The sequence below is a fragment of the Myxocyprinus asiaticus genome, chromosome 3 (assembly GCF_019703515.2).
Source record: "Myxocyprinus asiaticus isolate MX2 ecotype Aquarium Trade chromosome 3, UBuf_Myxa_2, whole genome shotgun sequence".
NCBI classification, from domain to species: domain Eukaryota; kingdom Metazoa; phylum Chordata; class Actinopteri; order Cypriniformes; family Catostomidae; genus Myxocyprinus; species Myxocyprinus asiaticus.
This window is the reverse complement of record NC_059346.1, coordinates 48004555-48023724: the sequence shown is the minus strand read 5'-3', so window position 1 is coordinate 48023724 and position 19170 is coordinate 48004555. Positions and strand designations below refer to the sequence as shown.

Genomic DNA, 19170 nt, shown 5'->3' with positions numbered 1-19170 from the left:
TGAATTTTATTTTATAACCATATTTGTTTAAGCACATAATGTAGCCTAAATGATATACAGAAACAATGGCCAGTTTGGACATGAAAAGGCATCAATGAACGAAAACCAAGTCTCAGATTTGCTCTGCAGAGTAGATATACTGTAAAGGTGATAATCAGTGATTAATAGAATAAAGTTACAGTATTGACAGTGTAGTGTGTTATAAACTAGCTAGCTCCAGTAGTGACACTGTATATCTTTCTAGGGGAGACAGTCTTTGATCTGGGTCAGCTGCTCTTGTTTTGGTCTGGGTGGTTTGTCACAGTCAGACATTCAATGACAAACTGAGTCCTAAGGGCTGTGACACATTAGCAGGGCAGTCAGACATCAGAGTGTGCTGTACCATCGCATCTGGGGACAGTGGGAATGTGTGTGTTGGCATGAAAGAGAATGTAATGGTCATGTGGTAAACAGGTTTTGTCCATAAAAGAGGGACAGTGAGAATGAGTGTCTACCAACTACAGTGGACCTAAAAAGTATGTGGGCACTCAAGCCACAGATAAAAATATATTTGATTACATTAGATAATAAATAAACCTAGGTGGCGTTTGTTTTAAAGTAAGATAGTGCAAGCAAAACGGAAGTTTGTTTGGTTTTAAACTATACAATAAATATCCTGCTCAAAACTAAGAAAATAAGTATTTATTTGGAGACTTTTTGGTTGTCAAACCAGTGTGAACTTGAGGGGAAATTACTTCTGGTCTCATAAAATTGCATTACAACACCTACATTTTTGCTAAATGATTTTTACGTGGATCGTTGTACATATCACAACTGCTTCCTGGTTAAATGAACACTAGCCACACTACAACAACAATGACATTTATTCCCTTATAAATGACATAGATTTAACCACTGGAGGCGTATTAATTATTTATGTTGCCTTTAAGTGCTTTATGGAGCTTCAAAGGCCTGATCAACATTCACTTGCATTGAATGGATCTACAGAGCTGATATATTCTTCTAAAAATCTTTGTTTGTGTTCAGCAGAAGAAAGAAAGTCAGACACATCTGGGTTGGCATGAGGGTGAGTAAATTATGAGAGAATTTTCATTTTTGGGTGAACTATCTCTTTAAGTGTTGCTTAAGTGCCGGAACACTTATTGGGGCCAACCTACATGTTCTCTGTGTATCTGAATGCAGTAAATATGTGGGAGATATTTGCCGAAAAATTTGTTTTCAGGATCATTGTGAAATTGTCAAGACTAAAACATACTGTGAGTGGACAACCAATGTTATTATGTCTTTACCTCGTGTGTATTCCTGAGCATTCTAAATCAACCATTTTAATTATACAAAAACATCAAAAGGTCCTAATACATTCAAGCATGGTACTTAAAACAACACTTATTGATTTAACAGTGGTCGTGATAAAAACTGTTTCTTTGAGTTCCCCTCTTATTCAGCTTTTAAAATTTTGATTGTTCTTATGGGCTATTCTGTTATTTAATTGGCAAAGCTGCCCACTAAAGCAGATATCCCTATTGTTTAATTGTTGTTTTTCATGTAGGCTCTACATGGTTGAGTTTAGCAGTTACAGAGGCACAGTAACCACTCTAAGCTTGTATTATTGGGATAACGCCCTTGCTCAAGTTTCTTAGTGCTTGTTCAGATTTGAAAGTTGAAATGTAATCCATAAATATTTCACAGTTTTTTCACAGTTTGATGTTCATAAATCATGAATATGTCCAGACACTTTTCATTATCTGTGGGCCACAACTTTTGACATGTTGAAAATACATAGTTAGACTGTTTGCAGTTCTTTGGTCTGTAAACATGTCTCTCCATATATTTCAACAAAGAACTTTAACTATAGTAGAGGGTCAATGGTCATTGTAATCTGGTCTCTATGTCTGCTACTTCCATTGGAGCTGAGATAAAACTCATCCCGTTGACAAAGGAAATGTCGTTTCAAAATCTTCCTAAAGGTGACTCTGAACTCCTGAATACGGTAGGCGTAGATGATGGGATTGATGGCGGAGTTGGCATGTGACAGGATGATGGCAATGTTCATGATGAAGCCTGGCTTCTTGAGGTGGCTGTAGAAGAGAGTGAGGCAGTTCAAGATGTGCACAGGCAGCCAGCAGAGAGCGAACAAGCCCACGATGATGGATAGCAATTTAGCAGCACGAATCTCCCGCTGCAGCAAGCCGTGGTGCTGATTCTCGCCATTGCTCACGCTGCATTTGAGCTCAATCTGATGCAGCTGTTTGCGCGCCACAGTGAAGATCTTCACGTAAATGCCCAGCATGATGAGCAGAGGCGGTAGCACGCAACCAAAGAAGTTGAAGTACACCATGTAGCTCATGTCCACCACATTCTCAAACAAGCACTTGAGGCAACAGCTTTGCAAGAAGCCTATTTCCATCTCAGCGACAGTGCAAGTGTTGGTAGTCTGTATAGAGTTGCTTTCGTTTCTGGAACATGATGTGTATCTTTTGTTCCAGCCCACAAATGGGATAAGTCCAATGATAAAAGATAAGATCCATAAAATGGTGATTATCTCTCTTGCTCTCTTCCCTGTGACAAGCTCTTTATACCTGAACAGAGGAGTGGAGGGAGAACATAGATGAATAAAGACAGTGAAAAAATAGCATTAGCAAAATAAAGAATTACATTTTTTTGGCTCGGTTCATTTACGGTAGCCCCAAAAAGTTATTGGACACTTAAGCCACTGTATGAATGTCATTGCATTAGATAACAAATATCAAACCAAGTGGCATTACTTTTAAAAGAAAGATACAAGCACACTTTTCAAGCAAAACATTTAACAAAATGAAAAAAAAAAAAATAATATATACAGGTGCATCTCAATTAATTAGAATGTCGTGGAAAAGTTCATTTATTTCAGTAATTCAACTCAAATTGTGAAACTCGTGTATTAAATAAATTCAATGCACACAGACTGAAGTAGTTTAAGTCTTTGGTTCTTTTAATTGTGATGATTTTGGCTCACATTTAACAAAAACCCACCAATTCACTATCTCAACAAATTAGAATATGGTGACATGCCAATCAGCTAATCAACTCAAAACACCTGCAAAGGTTTCCTGAGCCTTCAAAATGGTCTCTCAGTTTGGTTCACTAGGCTACACAATCATGGGGAAGACTGCTGATCTGACAGTTGTCCAGAAGACAATCATTGACACCCTTCACAAGGAGGGTAAACCACAAACATTCATTGCCAAAGAAGCTGGCTGTTCACAGAGTGCTGTATCCAAGCATGTTAACAGAAAGTTGAGTGGAAGGAAAAAGTGTGGAAGAAAAAGATGCACAACCAACCGAGAGAACCGCAGCCTTATGATTGTCAAGCAAAATCGATTCAAGAATTTGGGTGAACTTCACAAGGAATGGACTGAGGCTGGGGTCAAGGCATCAAGAGCCACCACACACAGACATGTCAAGGAATTTGGCTACAGTTGTCGTATTCCTCTTGTTAAGCCACTCCTGAACCACAGACAACGTCAGAGGTGTCTTACCTGGGCTAAGGAGAAGAAGAACTGGACTGTTGCCCAGTGGAAAAGTCCTCTTTTCAGATGAGAGCAAGTTTTGTATTTCATTTGGAAACCAAGGTCCTAGAGTCTGGAGGAAGGGTGGAGAAGCTCATAGCCCAAGTTGTTTGAAGTCCAGTGTTAAGTTTCCACAGTCTGTGATGATTTGGGGTGCAATGTCATCTGCTGGTGTTGGTCCATTGTGTTTTTTGAAAACCAAAGTCACTGCACCCGTTTACCAAGAAATTTTGGAGCACTTCATGCTTCCTTCTGCTGAAAGATGCTGATTTCATTTTCCAGCAGGATTTGGCACCTGCCCACACTGCCAAAAGCACCAAAAGTTGGTTAAATGACCATGGTGTTGGTGTGCTTGACTGGCCAGCAAACTCACCAGACCTGAACCCCATAGAGAATCTATGGGGTATTGTCAAGAGGAAAATGAGAAACAAGAGACCAAAAAATGCAGATGAGCTGAAGGCCACTGTCAAAGAAACCTGGGCTTCCATACCACCTCAGCAGTGCCACAAACTGATCACCTCCATGCCACGCTGAATTGAGGCAGTAATTAAAGCAAAAGGAGCCCCTACCAAGTATTGAGTACATATTCAGTAAATGAACATAATTTCCAGAAGGCCAGCAATTCACTAAAAATGTTTTTTTTATTGGTCTTATGATGTATTCTAATTTTTTGAGATAGTGAATTGGTGGGTTTTTGTTAAATGTGAGCCAAAATCATCACAATTAAAAGAACCAAAGACTTAAACTACTTCAGTCTGTGTGCATTGAATTTATTTAATACACGAGTTTCAGAATTTGAGTTGAATTACTGAAATAAATGAACTTTTCCACGACATTCTAATTTATTGAGATGCACCTGTATATATATATATATATATATATATATATATATATATATATATATGAAATCTGAAACCCAACAAACTTTTTTTTTTAGGGAAAGCAGCTCTATTGAAAATACTAAACCATTACACTTGAAATCAGCTTAATACATTTATGATGAGAATATAATTATATTGCATAAAGTCCAAGTGATATTCAACACAGTCATTAAAAAGTTTCAAATTCAGACTTCTAACGGATGGTGTTCACTCAGCATGATTTTTACTTGCTCAATTAACTTATTTAAACTTAACTAATGCAACACAATTATTTAGCATTTGGTCAATCAATCAACATCTAAGTCCTGTTTTACTATGAATTCTGCCAGCATCTTTATGAAGAATGAAGAAGAATGTCTCCGGAAGTATATTGGGGCCGTTAGCTTTCAGATGCAGCCCCTGGCATAGAGGCTTAGGAGGGGGTTATTTTCTCAGGCCAGTAAGCAACCACCCAGAACACTCTAGCAGCAGCATACGTAGCAACACACTAAAAACCAGAGAACAACTGAACATTTGTATCTATTTTATCTCTTGAGAGAAGACAAGAAAGACTGGGCTGAAGAGGAGGAAACAAAGTCGCCTGCATGAGCACCCTGGCTTATCGTGTCAGTGCGCTAACCATAAGGAAACAGCTCTGACCTTATTTTTACCACACATCATTTTCTTCATATATGCCTCTTTTTCGTAACATATAATTTAACAAATAGAACTCTCTACAAAACATTGCCTTGTTGACAGGGTTGGGGAGTAACGAAATACATGTAACTGGATTACGTATTTAAAATACAAAATATAAGTAACTGTATTCCACTACAGTTACAATTTAAATCATTGGTAATTAGAATAAAGTTACATTCAAAAAGTATTTTGATTACTGAAGAGATTACTTTGCATTTTATTGTCATTTGTTTCTTTTAATATTTAGTCCTTTCAGATGGAAAACATTTATACATATAAATGATGTGATCCAAAGTGCATTTGAACAGCGGTGAAACACTTTCTTATGATGTGTTACATTCATACGAGCAGACAGAGAAGTAAGTTTGAAGTAAGTCTGGAGCAGAAGAAATAGAAATAAACCTTGTGTAAATTGTCAGCTTTACGCTAACTTAAAATGCTATTTCTAGCCATTTTACATGCACACGTTACCAGGCATGATCATATTTTTTTATCAAGAAAATTCACGTTGGATCATAATTTCTTTTTTTCTAGTACGACCTTTGATATTAGGGCAAAAATCATTTTCTTGATAATAATTTTTGTATTGTTTTCCTGTAAAAATATCTAAAAATCCTTAAAACAAGATCAGTTTTATTGATCTTGTTTTAGAAACAACACTTCATAAGATATTTAGGTTTTTCAGAGAATGTATTTTTAACATGTGTATTTTGTCTTACTGTACTGGCAGAGTTTTTATAGTCAAAACAAGAAAATCTACCAGTGCTGAAGAAGTAATCCAAAGTATTTAGAATACGTTACTGACCTTGAGTAATCTAACGGAATACGTTACAAATTACATTTTACAGCATGTATTCTGTAATCTGTAGTGGAATACATTTCAAAAGTAACCCTCTCAACCCTGCTTGTTGATATGCAAGGACACATTACTGTTTGTCATTGCATTTAGCTCCGAGTGCACAGTATCCTTTTGTTGCATGCTTCTTTCAGCTATCCCAAGCTTTTCTTTCTCTCAGCGCCAGTTCTCCTCCACTCTCAGGGCACATGAATGCGGGAAAGAGTGGATTAGTTGTGACAACAACCCACTGGCATCCTCCTGTGTTTCTCTCCCACCCACTGTTTTACCCCTTCATTCAATTCACACACAAATCGCTCCTCACACCCTTTCGTTCTTCAACTCCCTCGCTTCCGCTCTGGACTACGGATCTCTGCCAACAGGCTTCAGTTTCAGGGACAACACCTTACACAATGGCTCTAAAGGGAAAAGGTCTCAACTGCTTTACTCATGTGAACAGGTGCATTAAAAGAATAGTTCAACCCACAAAAAAAAAAAAAAAAAAAAAAAATCAAGGCAGCATTCCAGAGTGTTAGAATCAAAACACTACATACAGCAGTGGTGTGCAGGGCATTAACTGGGTACCCTTTCAACACACACCACATAAAATTACCTCTCAGTTCTCTTAGGCCTATTTTTAGTCTTATTTGTTCTGTTGTGTTTTTGCATAACATTGTGCATGGCGCAGTAAAGTTGCCAATTAGTCTGTTCATTTGAAGAATATTAGGTATATATATATATATATATATATTAGTAAATATGTAATTAGGATTCGTTGCCGTTAACTCCTTAATGGGTTTTCAGACTGCTTGCTCTCTCTGTTGCTGGAAAATATTGCACTGTTCGCCGTCAGACTTGAGTAGAGATGCAAATGCAGCTGGAGGAAGGGAAACTTTCCACGTTCAATGCGTAAGCCATTCTCATCAGAGCTGTGAAGGTGCAGACTCCTGGAGGCCAACCCTCAAAGTGAAAATAATGCATTTGATTGGTCAGATTTTCTATAACTCTGCTATTACAAATGAAATAGAGAACCCTTCAAAATCTCCTGTGAAGGGGGATGCAGTAACGTAGAGATACAGTACGATAATGAGTCATTTTGATTGGCTGCCATGGACCGCTTACACTTCATCAAACAGGAGAAATTAAGTGAACACCTTTGAGGTAGTCTACAGTAATTTTAAGTTGTTCTGAAGTTGTTTATTGGTGTATTTTGATGGTTTTATTAAATGCATACATGTGAAAAAAACAAAAAAACAACAACAAATAAACAGTAAAAAACTGTTTCATAATTTAATTATTTTTTTCTGTCTCCATTTAGGTCACCCCTTTGATGGGACTGACTGCACACCACTGACAGACAGACCACACAGTAGTTCATGTTCAGAAGTTAAGAAGCGCTGTCCTAAAAATTAACTAATTGATTAAAGATCAATAGGTTGACCTGTAATGTGTTACTGGTCTATCAATCCACTATGCTGTCACCTTTAAGGAAAGGTCATTCAATGTTCAATAAACACGCTTAAAGATGATAAATAAATGAGAATAAAATAAACTGCCGCTTTCACACATACAGCCTTTTCTGGAAAACTAACGACAATTAACGCAGCTGTGGTAGGTTTTTTTTTTTTTATTACTAATTCCAGGTCAATATTACACAAAGAATAATGTAATAAATTAACACTAAATATGTACAAATTGACAATATCAAAGAAGTTTGCTAGATTTACACAGCTTAATAAATTGGAAATGTGTCATCATAGTCTGTGAAAAAGGTCTGTTGGAACACCCGGTATGGTGAATGTAGAATAGCAAGTACCGCGTTACAGGTAAAATAGCCAATCACTTTTTAGATACAGACATCAACTGTCAGTTAACTCCAGAACGTGCATGCGCATTAGCTGGACCAGCCTGAAAATTATGAGCTAAACGAGCACATTGCCTTGAAACGGACTTTGATTGCATCATGCAAAAGCAACAGTCTTGGTTACTGACACTATTGTAGAAATACAGCCATCATTTCTTTATTATAAAACCAAAAGTGTCCTGTGGGTGTGGGGTCAGGGGGTGTTGAAACAGAAATAAAATGAGTTGCATTCGGCTGGTCGTGTTATCCCAACATATTTTACATGAACTTTATGTAAAATGAAACAGCTTTCATTAGACTACTGAAATTACTAGATTCCTCATTTAATTGTGGTGTACATGGTTTAAACATATTTTACAGAAGTACTATTCATTAAAACTTTTTTAATGAGGAAAGAAATTACAGAGAGCATTTTGCAGTGTTTAATTTCTTCACCACTAAAGCGCCACCAAATAGAATTGCAAAAATATCAACTGTGTGTTATTGGTCAGACACAGAGATAGTCCCGCCCAAAATATATGCCATTGGTTTATGCCATTGGTGTGCATGTAAATGCACTGATTGTTTGTTTACATGCACACCAATATGCTATTAACTACCAAAAATCATTGTATTAAAAAATGTTGACAATGCAAGAAAATTGCGTTTACATTAGTTCTGAAATCTTCAGATTATTCTTTACTTTTGATGTCAAAATTGTAACACAACAATTGCATACATTGAATAAGCCGGTAAGAACACCGGTAAATGTGTTTACATGCAACGCGAAGTTGGGGTAATGGGCAAAAATCTACCTGTGTTGATCAGTTTATGCTTAGACAGTTTATGACCTTACCCGATAAAGGAAAACCGTTTAAGGCGTTTACATGCCTTTACATGTTGTCAGTTTATTAAGCATAATCGGTGTAAGAACGTGCATATAAACGTGCTAATTGTTGTTATGTCAAGCTGGTCTAAATACCTAAACAAACTGTAAAAAAAGTTTTGATAGCACCACAGAGCCACAGTGTTTACACTTTTCAGGGGAATCAACCTACAAAAGGCTTATGTATTGTTGGCTCTCTGTACATTAAGCTGGGATAGGAGAAAGTATTTTAACATAAAAAAATGCTACACTTTTTACAGTATAGTAAATGAGAGTGTGACAGGGAGGAGGGTGGGGCCGTGCCGTGAGGACACACGCATGGCCCTGAATCGGGCTAATCAGCCGGGAGGGGAATAAAGACGAGCCGGAGGTGCCAGTTCAAGAGAAAGAGAGAACTTCATGCTCAGTGTGTCAATGTGTTTGTGTTTAAGCTGATTTGAGGTCATTTATGTTATTAAAACTTTACGTTGACTGTTCAGCTGGTTCCCGCCTCCTCCATGACCACCGTTACATTGGTGCCGAAACCCGGGAAGGAGGAGGGATGCGCTGTCGTGGAGTCCTCGCCACTGCCATCTGCCATGGGAGCAGCCGCGGCCGTCTACCTGGGGATGGAGGGGTCGCCGCCGAGAGTTGGAGGAACGGCTGTTGTCCACCGAGAAAGGGCAGGAGCCTTTCCGTCCGCCAGGGGAGGAGCGAGCTGTGGTCCACCAGAGGTCAGAGGAGTGGCTGAGGACCAGGCGACTGTGTGTCCGGGGATCAGCGAGCCAGTTTTCACTCTCTCTCCTCTCGCTCCCGCTCGCCCATTCCCTCTCCCCTCTCCCTCCCCTCATCTCTCCCCAGGTTCCCAGGAGGCGGAATGGCCGGAAGGGCAGCGTCTCCCCTCCAGAGATGGGGAGTAGGCCAGTGCAGATGGCGCCCTGGCCTGAATCAGGTGGGGGAGGAGTGTGACGAGCTCTGAGTCAACTAATCAGCGGGAGAGAGAGATAAAGGGAAGCTGGAGATGCCAGTTCGAGAGAGAGAGAGAAAGACGGCCGCTGTGTGTGTGTGTGTCTATGTGTTTGTGTTTACATTGATTTAAGCTAATTTATATTATTAAAATTTACGTTGACTGTTCAGCCGGTTCCCGCCTCCTCCTTGCCCACCTTTACCCGTTACATTGGTGCCGAAACCCAGGAAGGAGGAGGGATGCACTGTCACGGAGTCCTCGCCACTGCCATTCGCCAGGGGAGCAGCCGAGGCCGTCTGCCTGGGGACGGAGGGGTCACTGGCAGCCGCAGAGAGTTGGAGGAACTGCTGTCGTTCGCTGAGAAAGGGGAGGAGCCGTTCCATCCACCAGGGGTGGAGCGAGCTGTCATCCACCAGAGGTCGGAGAAGTGGCTGAGGACCAGGCGATGGTGTGGCCGGGGACCGGCGAGCCAGTTTTCTCTCTCTCCTCTCTCTCTCTCTCTCTGTCGCTCCACCTCGCTCTTTCCCTCTCCCCTTTCCCTCCTGTTGTCTCTCCCAGGGCTCCAGAAAGGTAGGGAAGACCTGCTGGCAGGCACGGCTGGAAGGGCAACACCCCCTCTCCAGGAAGGGAGGGGAGTACGTCATGCCGGGTCTAACGGCCCAACAACTTTGAAAACAAATGTTTATATATGCTTAAATATGTGGGCCCCAGAGCTTATACAAAGCCCCCTCAACAGGGCCCCGTGACTATGAGGGCCCCCAGCCCTCTTATAGGAGCATTTTGTCATCCTGTTTCTAATTACATTTTTTGAGCAGATCTTTAACCTTATAACGCCACACATTTCATATTAGATACATGACTTTCTAAAGCCTCTACATCATCATCGCGATGTGTATGAGATGTCTACTGTCTCCTGGTGAAAGTTTCCATGCTCTTCTGGAAGTAGAAGACCTTGTTATATTATAAAAATAGGTTTAAACAGGTTTAAAAAATATAATTTTCGGACTATTATTTCATATGTTAGGCTTTATATGGTTAAGCTTTATTCTTTGTATAAAAGGGCTGTCGAACAAAAACTGTATTATACTATTCATTGCTATAACTGCATGTTTGCCCTACATTACAAAAAATAACTTTGCTTAGGTGATTGGGGAAAAGAAAATATTGATATTTTAATTTGTGTGGTTCAAAAGTTCTGATTGAACTAGATATGTTAAGTTTGTCAAGACAAACTATAATGTTGGTCTGACAAAACCTTGTCTGAAAGTTTAAAATAGTTTGAAATGCTTGAAGTTAGAAATGTTTGCAGGTTTTACAGTAAGAAAGAATGAAAGAAGAGAGCATCTTAAAGGGCTTGTGTGTAAGTTTTGACAGCTGAAGTTTGAAATCATGAACATTCCAAAAATCGTAGCTCATTTTAACATTCTGTCAATGTAATGTAGTTTATGAGATTTTGAAAAGGCTTAAATTATGCCTTTGCAGGGCTTTTCAATGGAAGAATAATAATGGTAGCCAAGCTGTAGGGTCATTCCAAACAGAATTTCATCAAAAGTTACCAAATGACCACTGGTTTTGAGCCCCACACCTTTCAGCCATTCAAGCTCTCACAATGGAGGGTAAAGTCTTTTGAAGGAAACAGTGTGTGGGGATGATCACTTCTGAACAGAAAGCACCCTATCATTCAGATGAGTTGAAAAGATAGCTGTTTCTCACCCACACCTATTATATCAAAGTCATGCACATCTGTGATGGCATGAGGGTGAGGAAATAATAAGAGAATTTTCATTTTTGGGTGAACTATCACTTTAAAGTGTTTGATGAAGTTAAAATATGTAATAATTTATTTTGGCCCCTGTAAATATGTGCATTTTGTATGCATAATTGTAGTATTTACATTGAGTTTACATTATCTATGACAAACGTTAAAATGGTACTGTCTGTTTACGAACAGTGGCTGTTATTTCTTTACCACATCTGTACAGTGTGTTTGAATTAATCTGACTGTAAATAACAGAACAGGAATTAAAAGAGACTTAAATCAATGAAACAGATTGTGTAGATCTCAACTTTGAGAAAATTGGCCCAGGGGCCCTTGCTAGTTATAATCCGTCCCTGATCTTGGCCTGTGAGAGTTACATGACCACCCAAGATCCAAGATGATTTGATGTAAAGGCTTTTATCAAAAGGGTTTCCTTATAGCACAGTATCACTTACACTGCATTCACACAAGACTCAACACATGTAGGCTTTTCTTTGTATTATTCTCATGTTGATTGTGATCAAGAGTGCATGTGTGAAATTAAATATGCACACTTTCTTTGTGCACCAATCAATATGTGATTCCTTTCTTTATTCTTTCCATTAATTCTGACCAAATATGACAGTAAAATTGACCAGTGTGAAATGTAACACTCAACCAAAACTTGAACATTTCTTGTGAAGATGTAAATGGTACACTGGTCTAAGATTGGGTAGCATAATTCAAAGCTCATATACATAATTTGACTATTATAATATGCATATATGAATCAAAATAATAACATGACTCATATGAATTAGACTGGTTGAAAATAGCTTGTATCCTCTCTCTAAAGATCAAGATTTCCACAGTGAATGTAGATGAACTGTTGACCAGCTTTTCCTAATCCTACTTCTCGAACTTTGTTGTCATTATCCTGTCCCTGAGCATCATCGGGATGTTCTTTAATAGTATAAATATTTGGATCACTCCTGCGAGATTGACAGATTAAAGGAATATTCTGGGTTCAATACAAGTTAAGCTCACACGACAGCATTTGTGGCATAATATCGATTACCTCAAAAAGTTATTTCGACTGCTCCCTAATTTTCTTAAAAAAAAAAAAAAAAAACTGGGTTCCAATGAGGCACTTACAATGGAAGTAAATGGGGCATATCCATAAACATTAAGATACTCACTGTTTTAAAAGTATAGCCAAAAAATTTAAACAATATACGTGTTAACATGATTTTAGTGATAAAATCGCTTACTAACCTTTCCTGACTAAAGTTATAGCCAATTTTACAACTTTGTTGCCATCATGATGCAATGTCAACAAACCCTAAAACAACTGTAAAAAAAAAAAAAAAAAATATGATTTAAACAAATTTACATCTCAAATAATACATGAGTTTTAACAGAAGAATTAATATAAGTGCTTTTATAAAATTATAAGTTTCACACTTCCGCCTTTAAACCCTCCAAAAAATTGTCCCCATTCACTTCCATTGTAAGTGCATCACTGGAACCTCCATTTTTGCTTTTTTTTTTTTTTTTTAAAGTCGACGAGTAGAAATTATTTTTTGTGGTAATCAATATTATGCCACAAATGCTGTCGACTGAGCTTAACTTGTATTGAACGCACTATTCCTTTAAGAAGTTACAGAGGGCGATATTTACACTTCATGTAGCTAATATCAGTACATTTTAGTGTGCACGTGTTTTAGTAATCTTCGGGATTTCCCTTCAATGTTTCAACTTCGATTAACTAAACGAACTTCGAACGAATTGCAAAAGAAGCACGAGCAGATGCACGTAGGACATCGTATAGATCCTTGAATCTAGTCTGCAATATCATTGAAGGTTCGTTGATCAATAGGGGAGACAGGGGCTAGTTGTCACAAGGGTTGTTCCTCAGTATGTCAGGTCGAGTTGTCACATCGTATATTATGTGAATGGTTAAACATTTTTGTACATTGCATTTTGCATTTGAACGGTTTCGTACATTTCGTCTAAGAGCCTTTAATTGGCTATTTGATATCAGGTTCCACTGTGACAACGTACTGTTGGGGCATGTTGTCACTAAAGTTCAACGTGTGTTGATGAACTGCACTGTATATCATTGTTCTGGGCAAAAACTGTGGAAATGTACAATAGCTTGTTTGTGGCCATGCCTTTAATTGACGTAATTGACGCATGAAGTACATGTAGAAAATACACAAGAACAGGTTGTATTGCGCGCACATTAAGGGGCCATACACACAACCAGAAGACTCATTACTAAGCAGAAACGAATTTCTAAAATGGCAATGAACGGGAATTGTCATTAAAAGTCAAAGACTTACCTCAGGGGTATTTTGACAGCCAGATATCTGTCGATGGCAACAGCCAGGAGACTAAATATTGAACTCTGAGTCAGTACCAGAACAAAACACGCCAAGAAAAGGCATCCATAAAAGTCTGACTCCAGACCAATGCTTATAGTGATGGCAAAAGGGATAGCAAGACAACCGACCAAAATATCTGCCACGGCCAGCGATACCAAAAAATAATTGGTCGCGTTTTTGAGAGTTGAATTGATGGCCACAGCCCAACACACCAGCACATTGCCAACGATTGACACGACAGCGATCACCAATTCAATAGCGATGTACAGCGAATCCATCTCTGCAGGTCTTCCACCCGTAGTTAGCATGTCATGAGTCTGTCTGTCATTCTTCTGGCTTCTCCAGTTGTGAAAGTATCAGTCTTCTGCAATAATCCACAGATTCCCAAAGTTTGTGATTTGCCAAAACGTCCATCTGTTGGTGTAAAAAGAAAAGAAACAGCGGTACTTGCATGGTCATGTTTCGCATAAATTGTGCTTTGAAGAAAGAGTCAAAATGCTTTACCAGAAAGTTATTACAAAAAGTCACAATAAAGGTGAAACTGCGCATCTATGAGATAGAACAGGGATACTTACTTTCATTTCAGAGTTAAATGTCTTTCGGTCCTCTTCTTTAGACTGATTTGCATTCGTGTCTTGTGCTGCATGTCGCAGGAGCGGTGTGGAAATAATCTGAAACGCACTGTGAACGCAACACATGGCTTTTCAAGCAGCTCGCGGGAAACAGACAGAAAAAAACAAAACAAAACAATTCATCACAGCTCGTGGACACGCCTCAACTGCGAACACTGTCACACACTGTCAAAACATATTTTAAATTGAGATCTGCATTTCATGAAAGCAGCAAAAGAGTAGTTTGCAGTAAAATGATAGTTTGAAAAGTTGTAGGCTACATCCAAATAGTCTATTATGGGAGAAAGAGTTAGATAGCAAAAAACATCCAGTGAGCGGCAGTTCTGTGGACGGAAACACTTTGTTGATGAGACTTTGTCAACGGAACCTTACCCAGAACCTAACTCTAAACCCTAACCGCAACCTTAAACTTACCCTACTCCTAAACCTACACATACCTCAACCTCAGTAGCAGCAAATGTGAATCTTGTGAGAATTTTGTAGAACAACATGTAGTTACACAGTAAATACATTGCATTGTATGTATTTTAATGTTAGTACATAGTAGTTAAAGACACCTAATATAAAGTGGGACCCAGTATAGAAATTTAATGTGGACCAGTCAGAAGTCACTATGCAAATATTACAATACGTCAGTTACATTTTCAGTGCTGAACCTTCTATCAATGTCAATGTGAGGGTTTAAATATCAGAATTTAAATAACAAGAATCAGAATCAGAATGAGCTTTACTGCAAAGTGTGTTTACACATACAAGGAATTTGTCTTGGTGTCAGAAGCTTCCAGTGCACAAACAATACAAAAACAAGACAGAGATAATAAAAAAATAGAATAAAAATAAAAAGCAAATAGAAAATATAAGTATATATAGAAATACACAATAAGACAATTTATATATATATATACACACACACACACACACATGTACAAATACATATCTGTTATATACAGATAGTGCAAGGGAATGTAATGGCAAAAGAGGTATGGTATGTTAGATAAATATAAATAGACTAAGCTGTGTATTGCACATAATTATTGCTCAATGGGGCAGTTTTAACTGTTCATGATATGGATAGCCTGAAGGAAAAAACTGTTCCTGTGCATGATGGTTCTGGTGCTCAGAGCTCTGAAACGTCGGCCAGAAGGCAACAGTTCAAAAAGGTAATGGGCAGGGTGAATGGGGTCCAGAGTGATTTTTCCAGCCTTTTTCCTCACTCTGGAAGTGTACAGTTCTTGAAGGGAGGGCAGGGGGCAACCAATAATCCGCTCAAAATCCAAACTGTCCTTTGTAGTCTTCTGATATCCGATTTCGTAGCTGAACCAAACCAGACAGTTATTGAAGTGCAGAGGACAGACTCAATGAATGCTGAGTAGAACTGTATCAGCAGCGCCTGTGGCAGGTTGAATTTCCTCAACTGGTGAAGGAAGTACAACCTCTGCTGGGCATTTTTCACAATGGAGTCAATGTGTGTCTCCCACTTCAGATCCTGTGAGATGGTAAAGCCCAGGATCCTGAATGACTCCACTGCTGCCACAGTGCTGTTTAGAATGGTGAGGGGGGTCAGTGTTGGGGTGTTCCTCCTAAAGTCCACAATCATCTCCACCGTTTTGAGCGTGTTCAGCTCAAGGTTGTTTTGACTGCACCAGACAGCCAGCTGTTCAACCTCCCTTCTGTATGCAGTCTCATCATCATCCTGGATGAGGCCAATGACAGTGGTGTCAAAGCAGCAGAGTTGAAAAGTCCTTGTTTGTATGAGTGAGGAGATGTAGTTCGTCCATTTTGTTAGAAGAGAGCAGAGATTTGTTTGATGAATACTCAGCAGCGCTCTTCGAAAGCCGCGCTGTCTGAGCTTGACCAGCGTGCCGGATCGCTTCCCTCGCTTGTGTCTCAAGCAAATGTTCAGCAGTTCGTCTCTGGTAAAACTGATTGGAAAAAAATTACGAAACACAGGACAAACAAACAGAAACAACAAAAGAATTGGAGAGCTCCACATCAAGGCTGCCATCTGTGGCGCCATCTTGTATCTATTGTTATGAACAATATATTAAATATGTTATGAACTTCAATTTTCTTTCTTATAAAGTGTTAATTTTGAATGGTAAAAATAGATTGCACACCCAAAAATGAAAACTTTCTACAAACAAACAATAAATAAATAAAAGTTTGAATGGAGTACATCAGGGAGTTTGGGTTGAATTATTGCAGAAGTTCAGTACTTTTTTTTAGAACAAAACCTAAATCAGAATGTTTACAGTGCTGCCTTGCAAGCAATGAATACTTTCCCAGTAAAAATGTGTTTGTAATCTGCTTTTTAAGAGAGATTCTGTAATTATCTTTGCTAGCCTATAGATGTTTTGCACAAAAATGTGTGATCTTCTGAAAATAGAGTCTAGTAATTCTGCTGGTATCAGTTAGCGGGTGAAGTGACAATATTGTGTAACTCCTAAAGATTATCAATATGGACTCTCTGTATATTTAAAAAGTTAGGGAGATCTCCACTCTGTCTGTAACCACACAGACTGTTTTACTGCCTCAGCATGACATTTTAAGCGCTTTCAGCGGACCTACAAAAACTGGTGCCAGTATGACTCCTCAATTTCACACTGTCTGTTAAAATGCACTATTTCACATGTGCGTAAATCACATAGAAGGAGAAAAAGTTTTATCACAATTTTATCTTATTACAAAGAATCATTCTAAATGAATCTGAACAAAACAATTGCTTTCGAATTCAAACAAGCAAGCAATATTTATGACTGACAAAATCTTTATTTTTACTATTCACATTATCATCCGTTAACCATCAATTGTCATAAGAAAAAACTGAAATGTCAAATAGATAAATAAAAAAAAACACATTCCTTTACAATCTAAATATTTAACAACAACAACCAAAAAAAAAGTCAATAAATAGCATTTCCAATAAGATGCAGTTAGATAAACCATGTCTGAGACAGTTTCATCCAAGTTTCCATCCACTTTTTTCGTTTTATTATCAACAAAGTGAAAATGCGTAAAACATTTTTTGCAAAATTTGCCGTCTTCTGCTTGTTTCCATTCAAATGGCCTTTTAGCGATAAAAATTGTGTGCGTGATGACGTCATGCTTAAAAAAATACACTTTGTCACATAGGTTTTGGTTTATCGCAAAATAAATCTGCTCTTAAGCCGTTTCCATACAGAAATGTGTGTATATCGCTAACTGTGTACCTTTCGCCTCCCAAATGTCCGTAATTTTTCATTTAGTAATTTATTTTATTTAATACAGGGAATTTTGCCAGCATTTTTTCAAAAGTAAGCTAAATAATAATTTTATAGATTTGGGGTATATGAAGATTTTCTTCTAGTACTGTGTATTTATTTTTAATTTAAAACATGTTTGTGCAAAGAAATTATATGTTCCCTATCTGTCACTCACTCAATGTTATGTCGATGTAGTGACACTAGGGGTCACACTTGGGAGCCCCAAACACCTCTGATCTTTGAAAAAAGGCCAATGGGAATTGGCGAGTGGAATTTGCATGCCATTCCCCCGGACATACAGGTATAAAAGGAGCTGGCTTGCAACCACTCATTCAGATTTTTTCTTCGGAGCCGAGTGGTTGTGATTCAGTGAGCTGAATTCCTCCGCCGATCCATTCACCTCAAAAGCTGTTGGATTTACAGAGCATTACAGCGGTTTCTCCCCCTCTTGCACCGGTGGTGTGCAGAGAACGCCCCTGGGTGCTTCAGCAGCTAAAAGAGTATATTCTTCCCAATAAAAGAGTATATTTTCCTACTAAAAGAGTGGCACAGATGAAGCGTCTTTTTAAAGATGCCTTTCCGTCTGTGTATAATTCCTGGTTGCGGTCACTATCGCTCTGCTTCTGACGGCCACGATCGCTGTCTCACATGCTTGGGCGCTGCCCATGCGGAGACATTGTTCATGGATGGGTCATGTCCTCATTGCAAGAACATGACCATGGCAACGTTGCGGTCGCGGCTTTCCTTCGTCAGAGGGAAAGCCACCCCAGCGGCTCCCCACCTCGGCTGCAGCGGTTAGCACTGGGGGCGATTTGGGGACCTCAATGGGAGCTCTCCGCCGGGAAACCTCCCACGGACCTCCCATTCCCCAGTACGCTCATGTGCCCCGGTCGAGTTCTGGGATGAGACCGCTGGCTTGTCTCAGGGCGAGTTCGATCTCATTCGGGGCTCACGAAGAGGATGAGCTCTCGATCGCAGCATCGGAGAGCAGGCTCGTCCAGTCTGACACCGAGGACTCGACTGGGCGACCGCACGTCGCAGGCTGTGAACGTTGGGCTGGAGTGGAACCCTCCACTCCCCCCTGAACCCTCATGGCTCAATGATTGGTTCCTGGGCTCAGAGCGCCGCTCATGGCCACGCCCGCCCCGGTTCCTTTCTTCTCAGAGCTGCATGATGAGCTCACGAGATCGGGATCACCTTTAACTGCCCGGACCCGATTTATGGCTCCTCCGCTCTCACTACCCTCGACAGTGGAGCTGCCAGGGGGTACTCGGCGATTCCCCAGGTGGATAAGGCGGTTGCGGTGCACTTGTGCCTGCAAAATGCTGCGACCTGGTGGAACCGTCCGAGACTCCCGCCCAGGGCCTGTAGGCTTACGTCGTCACTGGCGACTAAGGCCTACAGTGATGCTGGACAGGCCGCCTGCGTCCTGCATGCCATGGCTCTCCTGCAAGTGCACCAAGCCAAGGTGCTGAGAGAACTGCACGAGGGTAGTTCTGACCCAGGATTGATGCAGGATCTGCGCTCGGTAACCGATCTCGCCCTCCGGGCGAC

The 19170-nt window shown here is 39.7% G+C and overlaps 2 protein-coding genes across 7 annotated transcripts in view; one reads left to right on the top strand and one right to left on the bottom strand.

The window, feature by feature from the left end:
- zswim7 (zinc finger, SWIM-type containing 7) overlaps window positions 1–11675 on the top strand; it is a 60980-nt gene extending 49305 nt beyond the window's left edge. For 3 of the 6 annotated variants that reach the window (XR_007894008.1, XR_007894010.1, XR_007894011.1), the window contains 2 exons: window positions 1027–1066; window positions 7261–11675. The gene's annotated coding sequence lies outside the window, so the exon portion shown is untranslated. The remainder of the gene's footprint in view (window positions 1–1026; window positions 1067–7260) is intronic. The other 3 variants (XR_007894009.1, XR_007894012.1, XM_051664619.1) reach the window with 2 other exon arrangements.
- On the bottom strand, window positions 1030–14447 carry adora2b (adenosine A2b receptor). The gene is made up of 3 exons (XM_051664438.1): window positions 14318–14447; window positions 13701–14156; window positions 1030–2579 (listed from the first exon to the last, which is right to left on the bottom strand). The coding sequence occupies exons 2-3, from the start codon at window positions 14048–14050 to the stop codon at window positions 1850–1852; spliced, it is 1080 nt and encodes a 359-aa protein (XP_051520398.1). The 5' UTR covers window positions 14051–14156; window positions 14318–14447; the 3' UTR covers window positions 1030–1849.
- Window positions 14448–19170: the final 4723 nt, after the last annotated feature.

What these genes read in the sequence shown, in the direction of transcription:
- adora2b (XM_051664438.1), bottom strand. Translation starts at nt 14,050, where the DNA reads ATGCTAACTACGGGTGGAAGACCTGCAGAGATGGATTCGCTGTACATC. An exon ending in GCTGTCAAAATACCCCTGAG is followed by an intron (nt 2,580 to 13,700) that starts GTAAGTCTTTGA and finishes TCCTCTGTTCAG; the next exon opens with GTATAAAGAGCTTGTCACAG.